The sequence below is a fragment of the Nicotiana tabacum genome, chromosome 2 (genome assembly GCF_000715075.1).
Source record: "Nicotiana tabacum cultivar K326 chromosome 2, ASM71507v2, whole genome shotgun sequence".
In the NCBI taxonomy this organism is placed as follows: domain Eukaryota; kingdom Viridiplantae; phylum Streptophyta; class Magnoliopsida; order Solanales; family Solanaceae; genus Nicotiana; species Nicotiana tabacum.
Window position 1 is genome coordinate 13890968 of NC_134081.1, and position 15714 is coordinate 13906681.

The window sequence follows — 15714 nt, forward strand, 5'->3', positions numbered from 1 at the left end:
TCTCTTGAGCTTGTTTCATGTGTGATCAGAAAAGCAGCTAGCTGATGCGTTTACCAAGGGTCTCAACAAACGGACTTTTCATACATTAATTTGCAAGTTGGACATGTGCAACATCATTGCACCAACATCATGGGGAGTGTTGATGACTTTTGATTTTATTTTGATTGATTGTAATTGATTGTAAAATGATTGTAATTTATTTTCCCTTCCCAAAATCTTCACTAGTTAGAAAAGCTACAACGATGTAAAGCAAGTGACAGTATTTAAAGCCCAAATCCACCAAAAGACTTGGACTAATAAGTAAAAGAGGTAGTAAATGTAACAGATTCCACAAGCCTATAATCTTTTCTTTCTTTCTTTCTTTTTCTTTTTTGGATAAGTTCCACATGCATATACGCGTTACTCCAGTTAACTCTTTTTGTGATAACCTTCAATTAACTTCACTTTTAGTAAAACCTCAAAGGAAAATATTGGAAGGACGGTAAGCAAAGATTTTAATATAACAATCAAATGAAAGACCAAGGGATATTACCATGTATTCTCATACTAGATTTAGGTAGAAAAAAGTGGGTTAAAAATAATAATCCAGTGTAAAATATATCAATCTCAGGGAAAACAAAAGTTACATAAGCCAAAGAGAGCATATAATTTGTACTGAAAGTATATCATACCATGTCAAGTCGACAAGACGAGCTATCAGTTTCAGATGGTAATGAAGATGGATGCTTTTGCAAACTTAAAGCAAATAATGACGTTTCAACCTGCATAACATATTCTTCAGCATAACATATTCTTCAGCATAACAAGGTCACCACACTTTATCGTCTTTAGGAAACTTGGAAGATATGTTACCTCCTCTGGAGCACCTCCACCATGATCACCATTGATGGTTTGCCCATGATCACCCATCACAAGAAGCAAAGTATTTTCATGTAACCCTCCAGGTCCACTTTGGCTTTCCAGGACATCAACAGCTTTCTGGAGTCAGCGGCAAATCAATTACCACTCTATAGAAAACAAGGAGTGGAGGGTGGGGGTGGAAGGTGGGAGTCAGGTGGGCAGGCGGTGCAATTTATTAAGCCTTCAATAATGCATAAGTCCATGAAATATCCAACATTAAATTAACAATAACATATATCAGAGTGAAGTCTTATATCTCATGCCTAAGCAAATCAAACTTTTGGACCGGTAAAAATACTATGTCTATATCCACATTCGCGAGCTTTTATTTTTTAAGTAAATTCATCCTAGAAGATGTGTCCCCAACAAGCAATTTGCAATAGACAGATGAGCTTTTTATTAAGCGAAGCAGACAAAAGATGAGTCTTTTGAAGACAAGATTTCTCCAACAAAAGAGGCTGCCATGACTATATAAAAAACCAGAGATATTTCAGCAGCTTTAACAAAGTAGAACCAAAGAAAAATAATTTGTCTCAAACACACAAACCAAGGCTAAAAAGCTAAATATATTTGGAAATTCTGTTAGAACTTTATATTTATTGCTCTATAGTATAGCAAACATAACCCTCTTCAGTAGCTTTACTGCCATCAAAACCTTGAAATCTGTATAAAATCATTTAAAACCCTAAGAAAGCAATATTCTCCAATGACATTTAACAACCAGCAGCACAATCTTCTGGCAAATGAATTAGCATGATATTCACTTAGGCTTTTCCACACTATACGCCATCTAGAGGAGGAGCTGTTTATATCAGCCATCAGTGTTCACCAACCATGTAGGCATGAACCATAAAGGCTTTTATTTTTGGGGCTAACTCAGCCGTCCTAGAAATCATGGGATATACAACCAGTAGAAAGCAATCAATGAGAAGTTGAAACAGAAAACAAGTTCCTATCACCAGCGATGGTTGAAAGGCAATCATGATTTTCTAATAAGAAAAATAAATAAAGGCTTTAAGGATGTTAATATGCAGAAGAATAGGTGAAGTAGCATTTTCTTTCGACCTACAATTTTTATTGAGATTTTCCACTTTTCTCTCCTTATATTAAAATGGCATTTTTAACGTGGACAATGCTAAGTTCAGAAATATTACCTCCAAAATCCCATTGTACTGATCCAATTTTTCTATCATTTCAGTAGAATCAACACCAAATATATGTCCAGCATGATCCTAGAGATTTAAACAAATACAACAGTCAACTAACTTGATTATCTGGATAAGATAGAGGACTAACTTCTGAGGAATATCTATCATTATGAAAATATAAACAACAGCGAAAAGTGTACAAGCACACAGCTATGATAAAATATTAGGCAAGCATTGCAGGAAACAAAAAAGATAGCCATAGAATGAGTACAAACAACAACAACCACATAGTATAATCCCACAAGTGGGGTCTGAGGAGGATAGGATGTACGCAGCCTTACCCTACCCTGGAAGGGCAGAGAGACTGTTTCCGATAGACCCTCGGCATAGCCATAGAATGAGTAAATGAAGAAATTAATCTTCAGAATATTCCATTCGGTTATCAACCTTTTAAGCAGAGCTCCAGTATATGACATCAATTTTCATATAAACAACTAAATCTGTTTCGTTTGTGTTAGTTTACAGCATGTATATAATGTAGTATTGTCCCACATTGGTAGAAGAGTAGTATGTCATTGTATAGTATAGCTATAAATAAGGACCTCCTGTATTGTATTATTCATCTAATATCAATAACATATTTTCTCCCGTGCCTTCTCACATGGTATCAGAGCAATTGTGAGAGACTTATCGCTGTGCATAAATTCCAGCGATTTCGGGAAAGAGAAATCGCTGTGCATAAATTCCAGCGATTCCGGGAAAGAGAAATCAGTATTTTTTAAGGCTATTTTCTATCTGCTTCATTTCTGTCAGTGTTGTGCAAAATCCAACACTACCACGAGAGTCGTCACTGTCCGGCGACCAAACCCCAGTGAAAAACTCCGGCAGCAACCTACTCACGCGCCACCAGAAGCTCACGCGCCGGCGCGTACGACCACTTCCGGCCATTTTTTGAAAATCTTCCTTCAGAAGAGTTGGGTCGCCTGGTAATTCCGATCCTACCCCTACTGTTTTCATTTCATTCCGACAACTTTGAGTTTTTTCCGGCAGCTACAGTACTATTCCGGCAGCTACAGTTTTTCAGTATTCTGTTTCTTTGTTTCCGTACACTGTTTCAGTGGATTACAGTTGATTCTTTCTCCTATTTGGTAATAATTTGCAACAATGTTTTTGGGATTTGATGCTTTTGGGTCTAGAAACATGAGCTCTGGAAGCTCTAGTGCTATTATTACCTCGGAACCTTTAATGGGAGGTTCAAACTACTTAGCTTGGGTTTCATCTGTCGAGTTATGGTGTAGAGGTCAAGGTGTTCAAGATCATCTAATCAAACAGTCTAGCGATGGAAATGAAAAGGCAATAGCACTTTGGGCAAAAATCGATGCTCAGTTATGTAGCATCTTGTGGCGATCTATTGATTCCAAGTTGATGCCCTTGTTTCGTCCATTCCAGACATGTTATTTGGTTTGGGCAAAGGCACGCACCTTATACACTAATGACATATCTCGCTTCTATGATGTGATATCACGGATGACAAACTTAAAGAAGCAGGAATTGGATATGTCTACTTACTTGGGTCAAGTACATGCAGTCATGGAGGAATTTGAGAAGTTGATGCCAGTTTCTGTTAGTGTGGAAAAACAACAATAGCAGCGACAGAAGATGTTTCTCGTTCTTACCCTCGCTGGACTTCCTAATGATCTTGATTCAGTACGCGACCAGATTTTGGCTAGTCCGTCTGTCCCGACAGTTGATGAATTATTCTCTCGATTACTCCGCCTTGCTACAGCACCAAGTCCACCAGTGATCTCATCACAGATACTTGATTCCTCTGTTCTTGCATCCCAGACAATGGATGTTCGGGCATCTCAAACTGTGGAGCATAGACGAGGAGGAGGTCGTTTTGGAAGATCTAGACCCAAGTGTTCTTATTGTCACAAACTTGGACACACTCGTGAAATGTGCTATTCCTTATATGGTCGTCCACCCAAAAATGCTTACATTGCTCAGACCGAGACTCCAGGTAACCAAGGACTTTCTTTATCTAAAGAAGAATATAATGAGCTCCTTCAGTATCGAGCAAGTAAGCAGAGACATCTCCACAAGTAGCCTCAGTTGCTCAGACTGATACTTCTGTTACTGGTAATTCTTTTGCTTGTGTTTCCCAGTCTAGCACTCTTGGCCCATGGGTCATGGACTCTGGCGCTTCTGATCACATCTCTGGTAATATATCACTTTTGTCAAATATTGTATATTCACAGTCTCTTCCCACTGTTACTTTAGCCAATGGATGTCAAACTAAGGCAAAAGGAGTTGGACAAGCTAATCCCTTGTCTTCTATCACCCTAGATTTCGTTCTTTATGTCCCTGGCTGTCCTTTTAGTCTTGCATCTGTTAGTCGTTTGACTCGTGCCCTCCATTGTGGTATATATTTTATTGACGATTCTTTTATTATGCAGGACCGCAGTACGGGACAGACAATTGGTACAGGACGTGAATCAGAAGGCCTTTACTACCTTAACTCACTCAGTCCTTCCACAACATGTCTAGTTACAGATCCTCCAGATCTAATCCACAGACGTTTAGGACATCCGAGTTTATCCAAACTTCAGAAGATGGTGCCTAGTTTATCTAGTTTGTCTACATTAGATTGTGAGTCGTGTCAACTTGGGAAACATACCCGAGCCTCCTTTTCGCGTAGTGTTGAGAGTCATGCAGAGTCTGTCTTCTCCTTAGTTCATTCTGATATATGGGGTCCTAGTAGAGTCAGTTCATCCTTGGGATTTCGTTATTTTGTCAGTTTCATTGATGATTATTCAAGATGTACTTGGCTTTTCTTAATGAAAGATCGTTCTGAGTTATTTTCTATATTCCAAAGTTTCTGTGCTGAAATCAAAAACCAATTTGGTGTTTCTATTCGCATTTTTCGCAGTGATAATGCCTTAGAATATTTATCTTCTCAATTTCAGCAGTTTATGACTTCTCAGGAAATTATTCATCAGACATCTTGTCCTTATACCCCTCAGCAAAATGGGGTTGCTGAGAGAAAGAATAGGCACCTTATTGAGACTGCTCGCACACTTCTAATTGAATCTCGTGTTCCGTTGCGTTTTTTGGGCGATGCAGTTCTCACAGCTTGTTATTTGATTAATCGGATGCCTTCATCTCCCATCAAGAATCAGATTCCGCATTCAGTATTGTTTCCCCAGTCACCCTTATACTCTCTTCCACCTCGTGTTTTTGGGAGCACGTGTTTTGTTCATAACTTAGTCCCTGAGAAAGATAAGTTAGCTCATCGTGCTCTCAAGTGTGTCTTCCTTGGTTATTCTCGTGTTCAGAAGGGATATCGTTGTTATTCTCCAGATCTTCGTAGGTACCTTATGTCAGCTAACGTCACATTTTTTGAGTCTAAACCTTTCTTTACCTCTGCTGACCACCATGATATATCTGAGGTCTTACCTATACCAACCTTTGAGGAGTTTACTATAGCTCCTCCTCCACCTTCGACCACAGAGGTTTCATCCATACCAACCGTTGAGGAGTCTAGTGTTGTTCCCCTAGTTCCCCAGCCACAGGAACACCACTCGTGACTTATCATCGTCGTTTGCGTCTTCCATCAGGCCCAACTGGTTCTCGTCCTGCACCTGACCCTGCTCCTGCTGCGGACCCTGCTCCTAGTACACCGATTGCACTTCGGAAAGGTATACGGACCACACTTAACCCTAATCCTCATTATGTCGGTTTGAGCTATCATCGTCTGTCATCTCCCCATTATGCTTTTATATCTTCTTTGTCCTTGGTTTCCATCCCTAAGTCTACAGGTGAAGCGTTGTCTCATCCAGGATGGCGACAGGCTATGAGTGACGAGATGTCTGCTTTACATACAAGTGGTACTTGGGAGCTTGTTCCTCTTCCCTCAGGTAAATCTATTGTTGGTTGTCGTTGGGTTTATGCAGTCAAAGTTGGTCCCGATGGACAGATTGATCGACTTAAGGCCCGTCTTGTTGCCAAAGGATATACTCAGATATTTGGGCTCGATTATAGTGATACCTTCTCTCCCGTGGCTAAAGTGGCTTCAGTCTGCCTTTTTCTATCCATGGCTGCGGTTCGTCATTGGCCCCTCTATCAGCTGGACATTAAAAATGCCTTTCTTCACGGTGATCTTGAGGATGAGGTTTATATGGAGCAACCACCTGGTTTTGTTGCTCAGGGGAGTCTCGTGACCTTGTATGTCGCTTGTGTCGGTCACTTTATGGTCTAAAGCAGTCTCCTCGAGCCTGGTTTGGTAAGTTCAGCACGGTTATCCAGGAGTTTGGCATGATTCGTAGTGAAGCTGATCACTCTGTGTTTTATCGGCACTCTGCTTCAAGTCTCTGTATTTATCTGGTAGTCTATGTTGATGATATTGTTATTACTGGCAATGATCAGGATGGTATTACCAATCTGAAGCAGCATCTCTTCCAGCACTTCCAAACTAAGGATCTAGGCAGATTGAAGTACTTTCTAGGTATTGAGGTTGCCCAGTCTAGCTCAGGTATTGTTATTTCTCAAAGAAAATATGCTTTAGACATTCTTGAGGAGACGGGGATGATAGGTTGCAGACCTGTTGACACTCTGATGGATCCGAATTCTAAACTTATGCCAGGACAGGGGGAGCCGCTTAGCGATCCTGCAAGCTATAGGCGGCTGATTGGAAAATTAAATTATCTCACAGTGACTAGACCCGACATTTCTTATCCTGTGAGTGTTGTAAGTCAGTTTATGAATTCTCCATGTGATAGTCATTGGGATGCAGTTGTCCGCATTATTCGATATATAAAATCGGCTCCAGGCAAAGAGTTACTCTTTGAGGATCGAGGTCATGAGCAGATCATTGGATACTCAGATGCTGATTGGGCAGGATCACCTTCTGACAAACGTTCTACGTCTGGATATTGTGTTTTAGTAGGAGAAAATTTGGTGTCCTGGAAGAGCAAGAAACAGAATGTAGTTGCTCGGTCTAGTGCAGAAGCAGAATATCGAGCAATGGCTATGGCAACATGTGAGCTAGTCTGGACCAAACAATTGCTCAAGGAGTTGAAATTTGGTGAAATCAGTCGGATGGAACTTGTGTGCGATAATCAAGTTGCCCTTCATATTGCATCAAATCCGGTTTTCCATGAGAGAACTAAACACATTGAGATTGATTGTCACTTCGTCAGAGAAAAGATACTTTCAGGAGAGATTGCTACAAAGTTTGTGAGGTCGAATGATCAACTTGCAGATATTTTCACCAAGTCCCTCACTGGTCCTCGTATTGGTTATATATGTAACAAGCTCGGTACATATGATTTGTATTCACCTGCTTGAGGGGGAGTGTTAGTTTACAGCATGTATATAATGTAGTATTGTCCCACATTGGTAGAAGAGTAGTATGTCCTTGTATAGTATAGCTATAAATAAGGACCTCTTGTATTGTATTATTCATCTAATATCAATAACATATTTTCTCCCGTGCCTTCTCACAAGCTCCAATAAGTTCTGTTGTGTACACAATTGTTATGATTTTTCAGAATTCTAAAGAACCTTCCCAAGATGCTGGATCTCTTGTTTAGCTCTTGATCCAATCTAATAAAACATAGTTCAAACTAATTTGCTCCTGCTTTACAGTTTGAAATTCCCAAACACTACCTTAACCAACGACATCCCTTTTTTCCTTCTTCAAATTGAATATCACTTTAGATTGTTCTGATTAACACACACACAAAAACAAACAAAAAATAGAACGGGACAAGTCCAGCAAAGGGATTACTCGCCTTGACCTGCAATCTAATTATCTAGCAATTTACAGTTCAGGGCTCCAAAGCTCTCTAATGCATTCTAGTTTTGTCAATGATACACTAATACGGACAAAGAATCCAAACAAGTGCATCTTTCAATAATAGTTGACATAGAAAATGAAACACATTGGTTCAAAATATACTAATCAGTGAGCAAGTGAATATTTCCATTCTAAAGGATTAATGCAACATAAAACGTACCACACCAAGAAAATGTGCTATAAGTACATCCCAATCTTCTTTATACAAGTAAGGAAACAAGTGTTCAATGCAGCCATTATCTACCTGGTAACGAAACAACATGGAAATTCAGCAAGAAAAATAATTGTTGAGCAGAAGACACTATACTCAAGTCATTTAAACAATATCAATTCTCAGTAAACATTTCTCGAGAAAAAGAAACTTATATCTTCAACAGTGATAGCAAAATAAATACCGTGTCAAGGTCTTTAACATTAAATGAAGGGAATGGATGAGATATATTAAAATGATGAGGAAACAGTTGAACCCATGTGTCGTCCCCCATCATCACAACTCGCTTGCCATTCTTAGCCATCTACAAGTAGGTTTTAGGAACAACGAGGAAGGTAATTAGCATAACTATTAAATGGTTTAACCTTCCAAGAAAACATTGATTTATAGGAAAACATTATCTTTCTTACCTGATATATCAAATTATCTTCAACTATAGCTGGTGCACCAAAGCTATTACCGACATCAACAAAAGTTGGAAGCCCACCAGTTGTTAATCCCTGCAATCATAGAAAGCCCTCGTTACATCATTGATTTAAGAAGAACAACAACATGTAAAAGATAAAATAGCATCAAATACTAACAAACTGGAAAATACGATACACAGAGCGAACGAAACAATAAGCAAATACTAGGGGTCAAAGAATACAAAAAAAAAACAAGGGAGCTACTAATACTACTAAAAAGAACGGGGAACTCTCAACTACCTACTAGCCAACTATCCTAATCTTCGACATCCACACCCTTCTATCCTGGGTCATGTCCTCAGTGAGTTGAAGTAGCGCCATATCCTGCATAATCACCTCTCCCCAATACTTCTTTGGTCTTCCTCTACCCCTTCTCAGCCCCGCCACGGCCAGCCTCTCACACCTCCTAACATGAGCATCCGTGCTCCTCCTTTGCACGTGCCCTAACCATCTCAGCCTTAACTCCCGCATCTTGTCCTCCACGGGGGCCACTCCCACTTTGTCCCAAATAACTTCGTTCCTAATCTTATCTCTCCTGGTATGCCCACACATCCATCCCAGCATCCACATTTCTAGGGGTGGGCGTCGATCGGTTCGGTCGGTTATTATGAAAGTACGGTTCGGTTTATCGATTTTCGGTTTTGTAATATTAATAACCAAATCAAACCAAAGTATTTATGGTTCGGTGCGGTTTTTTCAAAGTTCGATTCGGTTATTTCCGGTTTAGTTTTTCGGTTATTAACGGTTCAAGATTTTTATATCTTGGATTTACTTCCAGTGGTCATAAACTTCCAGTCCAGTGGTTTTTTGCATCTTGAGCCACTGGGCATAACGTTTTATGGATGTAACATTGTAACTTCTAGCAGCATCCAAACATGAACAACATGCATCCTTGACCAAAAAATTTGAGGCACAAGGATATGGCTGCTTTTAGTGAAAATGGACAAAAACAGCTGCTCGAACTAGCGATACGTGTTCCCAATCAAGAAAAATACACAAGAAACAGGCAGTCCGGCCGTGAATAATTTTTTTACATCATAGTTTTTACTGCAGCTCTAGCTGCCTTAAAACTTTGAGTTCACAGTGGAAGACCCTGATGCTAACTTAGGCACTGTGTTACAAATTACAATACTACTACAAGCTAGGTTGAACTTCCTAAGCTAGGTTACAATCTATAATAGTCTATCTCAGCAAAGTGGTGAAGGCCGACGAGGACCAAATTTAGTAAACCAACAATTTTGATAGGCGTTGGTGGCTGCTACTGCAGGCTGATGCTTGTACAAAGCCTTTTCTGGTGTCCCAAAATGTGAAAGATTGAACTTGCCAAACTCTTCAAATCTAATGTTTGGTAATACTAAGCCATTATTTCCTTGGAATTGTGATGAAGTGCATTGCTGCTGTACTATATTCTGAGAGCATAAGTATTTCACCAGTAAGAGTCTTGACTGCAAACATGAAGCAAGGATCTGCCCATATTTCATCAGAAGGTAAACCCACAGTGGAAGGAGCATTAACAGAAGGCATATTCGGTTTTTCGGTTTAACCGAAAACCGAAACACCAAAACCGTAAACCACACCGAAAAATCAAAATTTAATAATTTAAAAACCGTGCACCGACCGAATAACCGATTAAACCGAAACCGAAAAACCAAAATTCACGGTTCGGGCGATTTTTTCGGTTCGGCTGGTATTATGCCCACCCCTACTCATTTCTGCTACTTTCATCCTCTGAACATGGGAGTTCTTGACTGGCTAACAATCAGCCCCATACAACATAGTAGGTCTAACCACCACTCTGTAGAACTTAGCGTTAAGTCTCTTATCACACAAAACACTGGATGCGAGCCTCCATTTCATCCCCCCGCACCGATACGGTGGGAGACCTCATCATCAATCTCCCCGTTACCTTAGATTATAGACCCGAGATACTTGAAACTACCCCTCCTCGGGATGACTTGGGTATCAAGCTTCACATCCATGTCCGCTTCATGAGTCTCGTCACTGAACTTACACTCAAAGTATTCCGTTTTTGTCCTGCTCAACTTGAAACCTTTAGACTCTAAGGTCTGCCTCCAGACCTCCAGCATCGCATTAACCCCGCTTCTCGTCTCATCAATCAGCACTATGTTATCGGTAAATAACACGCACCATGACACCTCCCCTTGAATGTGTCGCGTCAGCACAACCATCGCCAGAGCAAATAAAAACGGGTTAAGAGTCGATCCCTGGTGCAACCCCATCACTACTGGGAAGTGATCTGAGTCACCTCCCATTGTCCTCACTCGAGTCTTAGCACCATCATACATGTCCTTGATTACCCTAGTGTAAGCTACCGGAACGCTGCTAACCTCCAAACATCTCCACAGCACCTCCCTCGGGATTTTATCATACGCCTTTTCTAGGTCTATAAAACACCATGTGTACGTCCTTCTTTCTCTCCCTGTATTGCTCTACCAATCTCCTCACCAGGTGAATGGCTTCCGTAGTCGATCGCCCTGGCATGAATCCATATTTTGAATATCTCTTACAATTAATATAGCACTGAGGGGTTGTTTGGTTTGCCTTCCTTATACATTACTTCATGTATAAACATGTAGAAAATCCAGCATAACTTATTACAATGTTTGGTTGTTGTTTCTATCTCCATATAAAATCTTGCAAAACTTATACAATGTTTGGTTACTGGTTTGATTTCCGTATAAAATCTTGCACAAATACAACATTTGATTAAGTTTTTTTTCTTTTTTATATCCCTATAAAATAATACTTATATACAATAATGGGGAAATTTTTGTATTATTTTACACAGGATAGAATGTGGAATAAGAATACGTGTATTAATAATACATGGATTAAAATATCAAATGACAAAAATACCCTTTCATTTTAGGCTTAAAATCTCTTCCCTTTTTCTAACTACTGCTCTCTGTCTATGCATTTTGGATTTCTAACACAACAATTGAACTCATTTCCATAAATAACATCTCAGAAATACTGCAACATGAACATACTTTAGCTCAACATCCAAGGAGAAGAAACTCAATATTCGAAGTTCTCGATATATAACTCAACTAAAGATCTATCGTGTAGTAAATGAAACAAACTCTAGATAATTTTAGACAACTGATTGTTCAGAACACGAGAAGAAATAACAAACATCGGTTCCAATGGGAAAAGATATGTGGCTCACCACAAGCCATCAATTGTTGAAGGAGATGGATGTAATTACTCTAGAATTGCCTTGATATTTACTACACATTGTGTATTTTAAATTATACAATGTGTATTAATTTTTAATACAGCAAACTAAACATCCAAAAATAATCAATCTTTGCCTAGTAATCTCTGCATAACTAATGCATAACTTAATCCCTGCATAACTAATCCTTACATAACTTAATTCATGCTCCACTAATCCTTGCATTACTTATCGTCGAACCAACGACCCCTGAGTTGTGTTAACTGATGATGCGCCAGATGATGAATAATAGGAATCAGTTTTCTAACTCATGTTTTTTATAATTATAACATCTAAAACACAAATAGCGCTCTTAATCATGTCTTACAAACAAGAATTGAGCTAAATAGGTTTTATCATATAAAAGAAACAGAAAGGTCTTCTTTCATTTGGATAAGTAAAGACACAGAAGGGAGAGTTTCGCACGGTTCCTTGAAATGCAGTTCTTTTGATCCCTACTGATTGCATCAGGACTCCATCATTCCAGAAGCCTATCAATTAGTGTCACAGAAACACTGAGAAGGCAAAGATCAAATGACTAACACTCTTATCTTATAGCTAAGTGACAAAAAAAACTACTCCCTCCGTTTCAATTTAAATGACACACTTTCCTTATCACTTATCAGTCTGTTCCAAAAAGAATGACACATTTCAATATTTAGAAACAATTTAACTTTAAACTTTTCATTTTACCCACTTTACCCTTAATGAGAAACTTTTATAGCCACACAAATATTATGGTCCCACAAAGCTTTTGAAATGATATAAATTACTATTCATGTTAGCATTGTGAAGCCCAGAAGATTTCATTCCAATAAAGCAATATTTTATTTTTTTTGATGAAGTAAGTGATTTCAAAAGAACGCATTAAGCAGATGCAGAGAGTACAAGATAGTATAAAAGCAATATTATGATGTTTGTGAAAGCTTAGAAAAGAGACAGAGAACCTAAAGGTGATAACACCTTCCAGTAGCTTTCTTATTATGCTTACTTCCGCTTCAGTGATAAAAACTAAATGTTAAACATGAGAGTTTTTTATCTTTAAATACTTGCGTCTGGAAGAACACAAGCACATAGGTAATGGCTATTTGCCAAATGGTTGTCACAAAAGCAGTATGTGACATTGTTTAATGGCTTTGCTGCTGCCTTTTTTAGTGCAAACAAGATGTATACACAGAAGCAAAAATGAAGTTATTTAAAATTAAAGTCTTCCAATTAACATGCAAAGCATTGGATTTACCTTTAGGCGTTGCAAACTGGTTGTTGGTGGATCAGCAATAGCTTTAAAGATCTTAGCAGATGAACCTGGCTTAGATGCCAACTTGTGCAAAACCTGCAATCTGTCCATCCATGGCTTTTTCTCTAAGGACAAATACAACATGTGCTACAGTCATCAGGAAATGAAAATGCAGATACACCCTCATCATATTATGAACGAACTAAGTATACCAAGTACTCACCTTCAAAAAAGGTACTCGGAGCAACAAAGTCATACCTGTTACCAGATTGCACAAATCAACACGAATTTGCAGTTTGTGTTACTGATAAATAAATAATAGCAGGTATTTTCTTGAATCATCATCACACATGCCTTTACCCATACATAGTTAAGGAAAGTGGAAGTCGTAAAAGTTTCTGAAACATCCTGAAAAAGGGAAAAGAATGACAACTGACACAAAGAAGAATACCTGAGTGCGTCAAGAACAAGGATGACAAGGCGACCCACGGCTGGTTTCGTCCAACAACCTTTAGAATGGTTAACCATTTTATCGTCTTGAGGAGGAGAGAAGCAAGGAGATTGTTGAATTTCAGAGCAGTGGCTATATTGTGAAAGTTCAGTGCGAGTAAGGAGGAAGCCTCTGGTGAATACCAGAATAGCCAATCCATGTAGTATGAGTATCCCAAGGAACATCATGAAAACCCATCTCCGCTTTCCCAAATTCTCACTTTTCCACCATACCGAAGATGCAGCAGCACTCTTCGACATTGTAAATAAGGGGACAGTCTGATCAAATTTTTAGCAGCAATTATGGATCTGCATCAAGCGTGACGCTAATGAATCTTTAAGAACTTCAACACTTGTTACCTCCGTATTAAAGGCATGAACCAGGATACAATTGGAGAACTTTAAAAGAGAAAGAGGGCTATGACTACTTCTTCCATATGTACTATTGAGCTTATTGGGCTACATGTGCTTTAATACAACCCATCGAGCAGGGACTACACTTTAAACCTTTTACTAGCAGATCTAAAATAATACAGATACCCAACCAAGCATCCAATTTTTATATTCCAGCTATTATACCATGTGTGTTTTGGTTTTAAACTTCAAAAAAAAAAAATACAGCAAGATATGGCTCGATTTTGATTTCTCTGTTAAACAAATCCACTCAAAAAGAGATGATAACATAAGATGAAAGGAAGGAATACCTCGGACGGATTCGAAGACCTCGAACGCTACGGACCAAAAACCTCACCGAACCATACAACCTCGAATGAAAAGCTGGAAGCCGGTGCTCTATTGATGGAACGATAGCAGTAAAGTCACATTCAACAGACAAGAAGCTCAAACAAGTAACTACTCCTATGAAATATTATATAAAATATAAAATGAAACTGAGACAAAGATAGCAGACGTATCGGATCGGACTGGATAATTTTTTTGGCGAGAAAAATAATGAGCAAATTATGCAAAATACAATTACGATTCTCTTGCTCATTTGTAAACTAGTTACAATATATACCTACCCAAATTAAACTAACTATCCAACCTATCCACTCCTCCCAATTTTTTTTTACCCATTTGGCTTGGCTTTGCTTAGCTTAACTTGATTTGGTTTTGACTTGGTTTGGCTTGACTTGATTTGGCTTGATTTAGCTTGGTTTATTAGCTTAGTTTGACTTTATTTGGTTGTTTTTGACTGATATTAAAAAAAATAGGTAGGAGAAAATATCATGGGCAGAGGCGGGTAAATAATTTCTCTCGCCTAGGTATTTGCCAAATATCCCAAAAAATAATGGGCTTAATGTCATGGATGAGGGTGTCGAATGGGCGGGTTGGGCCGATTTTGGATAAGTCAAAATGGGTTGAGTCAATAATTAGGCGGGTCATTGGGCTAAGATGGATTTGGTCAAGATGGACTAAAATTTGGGTCATAACCCAACCCGTCCAACTCTTATCAATCTTTAATAAATAAATGTTGTTTCTTATGAAGTATATAAAGAAATTTTACCTCATATACCAAAGGTATACACCTTATTTATTATAAACCAAAACCATTTTAAAATATAATTTTCTATAGCTACCTTTTATATTTTATAGCAAAATAGGTATTTATGGTATACACTACCATTGAGGAGTAAAATACGTTATTTATGTTTTTTTTTTCTCTTTCTTTCAGTTAACACACGATTCTCTCTCAAAATCTCAACAAAAATTTTCTTTTTTCTCTCTCTCTTCGAGCAAAATACATGCTTCTAATCGTGAATTCTCTCGCTGAATCCTCTTGTCACGACCCAAAATCCAAACCGTAGTTGGAAGGTTAATTCGTAGGAGTTGCCCTTAGTTTGACTTGTTTGAAGATGACTCCGGGATGGAGTTTTGACGGTTCCAATAGCTATGTATGGTGATTTTGGTCTTAGGAGCATGTCGGTTGTTGATTTGGAGCTCCATGGGTCGTTTCAGAGTGAATTGGCGAAAGTTGAAAAGTTGAAGGATTTTGGAAATTGAACGGGAGTTAACTTTGATGATATCGGGGTCGAATCCCAATTTCGAAAGTTAAAATAGGTCTGTAATATTATTTATGACATGTGTGCAAAATTTGGTGTCAATCAGAGTTGTTTTGGTATGAATCGGCGTTGGTTTTGGAATTTGAAAGTTCATGGGCTTGAAT

General features: G+C 38.7%; 1 protein-coding gene across 6 annotated transcripts in view; it reads right to left on the bottom strand.

Moving 5' to 3' along the window:
• The window catches only part of LOC107783358 (uncharacterized), a 39384-nt gene extending 24752 nt beyond the window's left edge, over positions 1 to 14632 (bottom strand). For 2 of the 6 annotated variants that reach the window (XM_016604327.2, XM_016604326.2), the window contains exons 1-10: positions 14252 to 14632; positions 13510 to 13856; positions 13282 to 13316; positions 13062 to 13183; positions 8527 to 8616; positions 8301 to 8420; positions 8066 to 8149; positions 2055 to 2132; positions 853 to 978; positions 672 to 761 (exon numbers count right to left, since the gene is read on the bottom strand). In XM_016604327.2, coding sequence (XP_016459813.2) covers positions 672 to 761; positions 853 to 978; positions 2055 to 2132; positions 8066 to 8149; positions 8301 to 8420; positions 8527 to 8616; positions 13062 to 13183; positions 13282 to 13316; positions 13510 to 13808 — 1044 coding nt within the window. In that variant the 5' untranslated portion in view covers positions 13809 to 13856; positions 14252 to 14632. Of the gene's footprint in view, positions 1 to 671; positions 762 to 852; positions 979 to 2054; positions 2133 to 8065; positions 8150 to 8300; positions 8421 to 8526; positions 8617 to 12247; positions 12313 to 13061; positions 13206 to 13281; positions 13317 to 13497; positions 13857 to 14251 lie in introns of all 6 variants that reach the window. The other 4 variants (XM_075231017.1, XM_075231016.1, XM_016604328.2 and 1 more) reach the window with 4 other exon arrangements.
• Positions 14633 to 15714: the final 1082 nt, after the last annotated feature.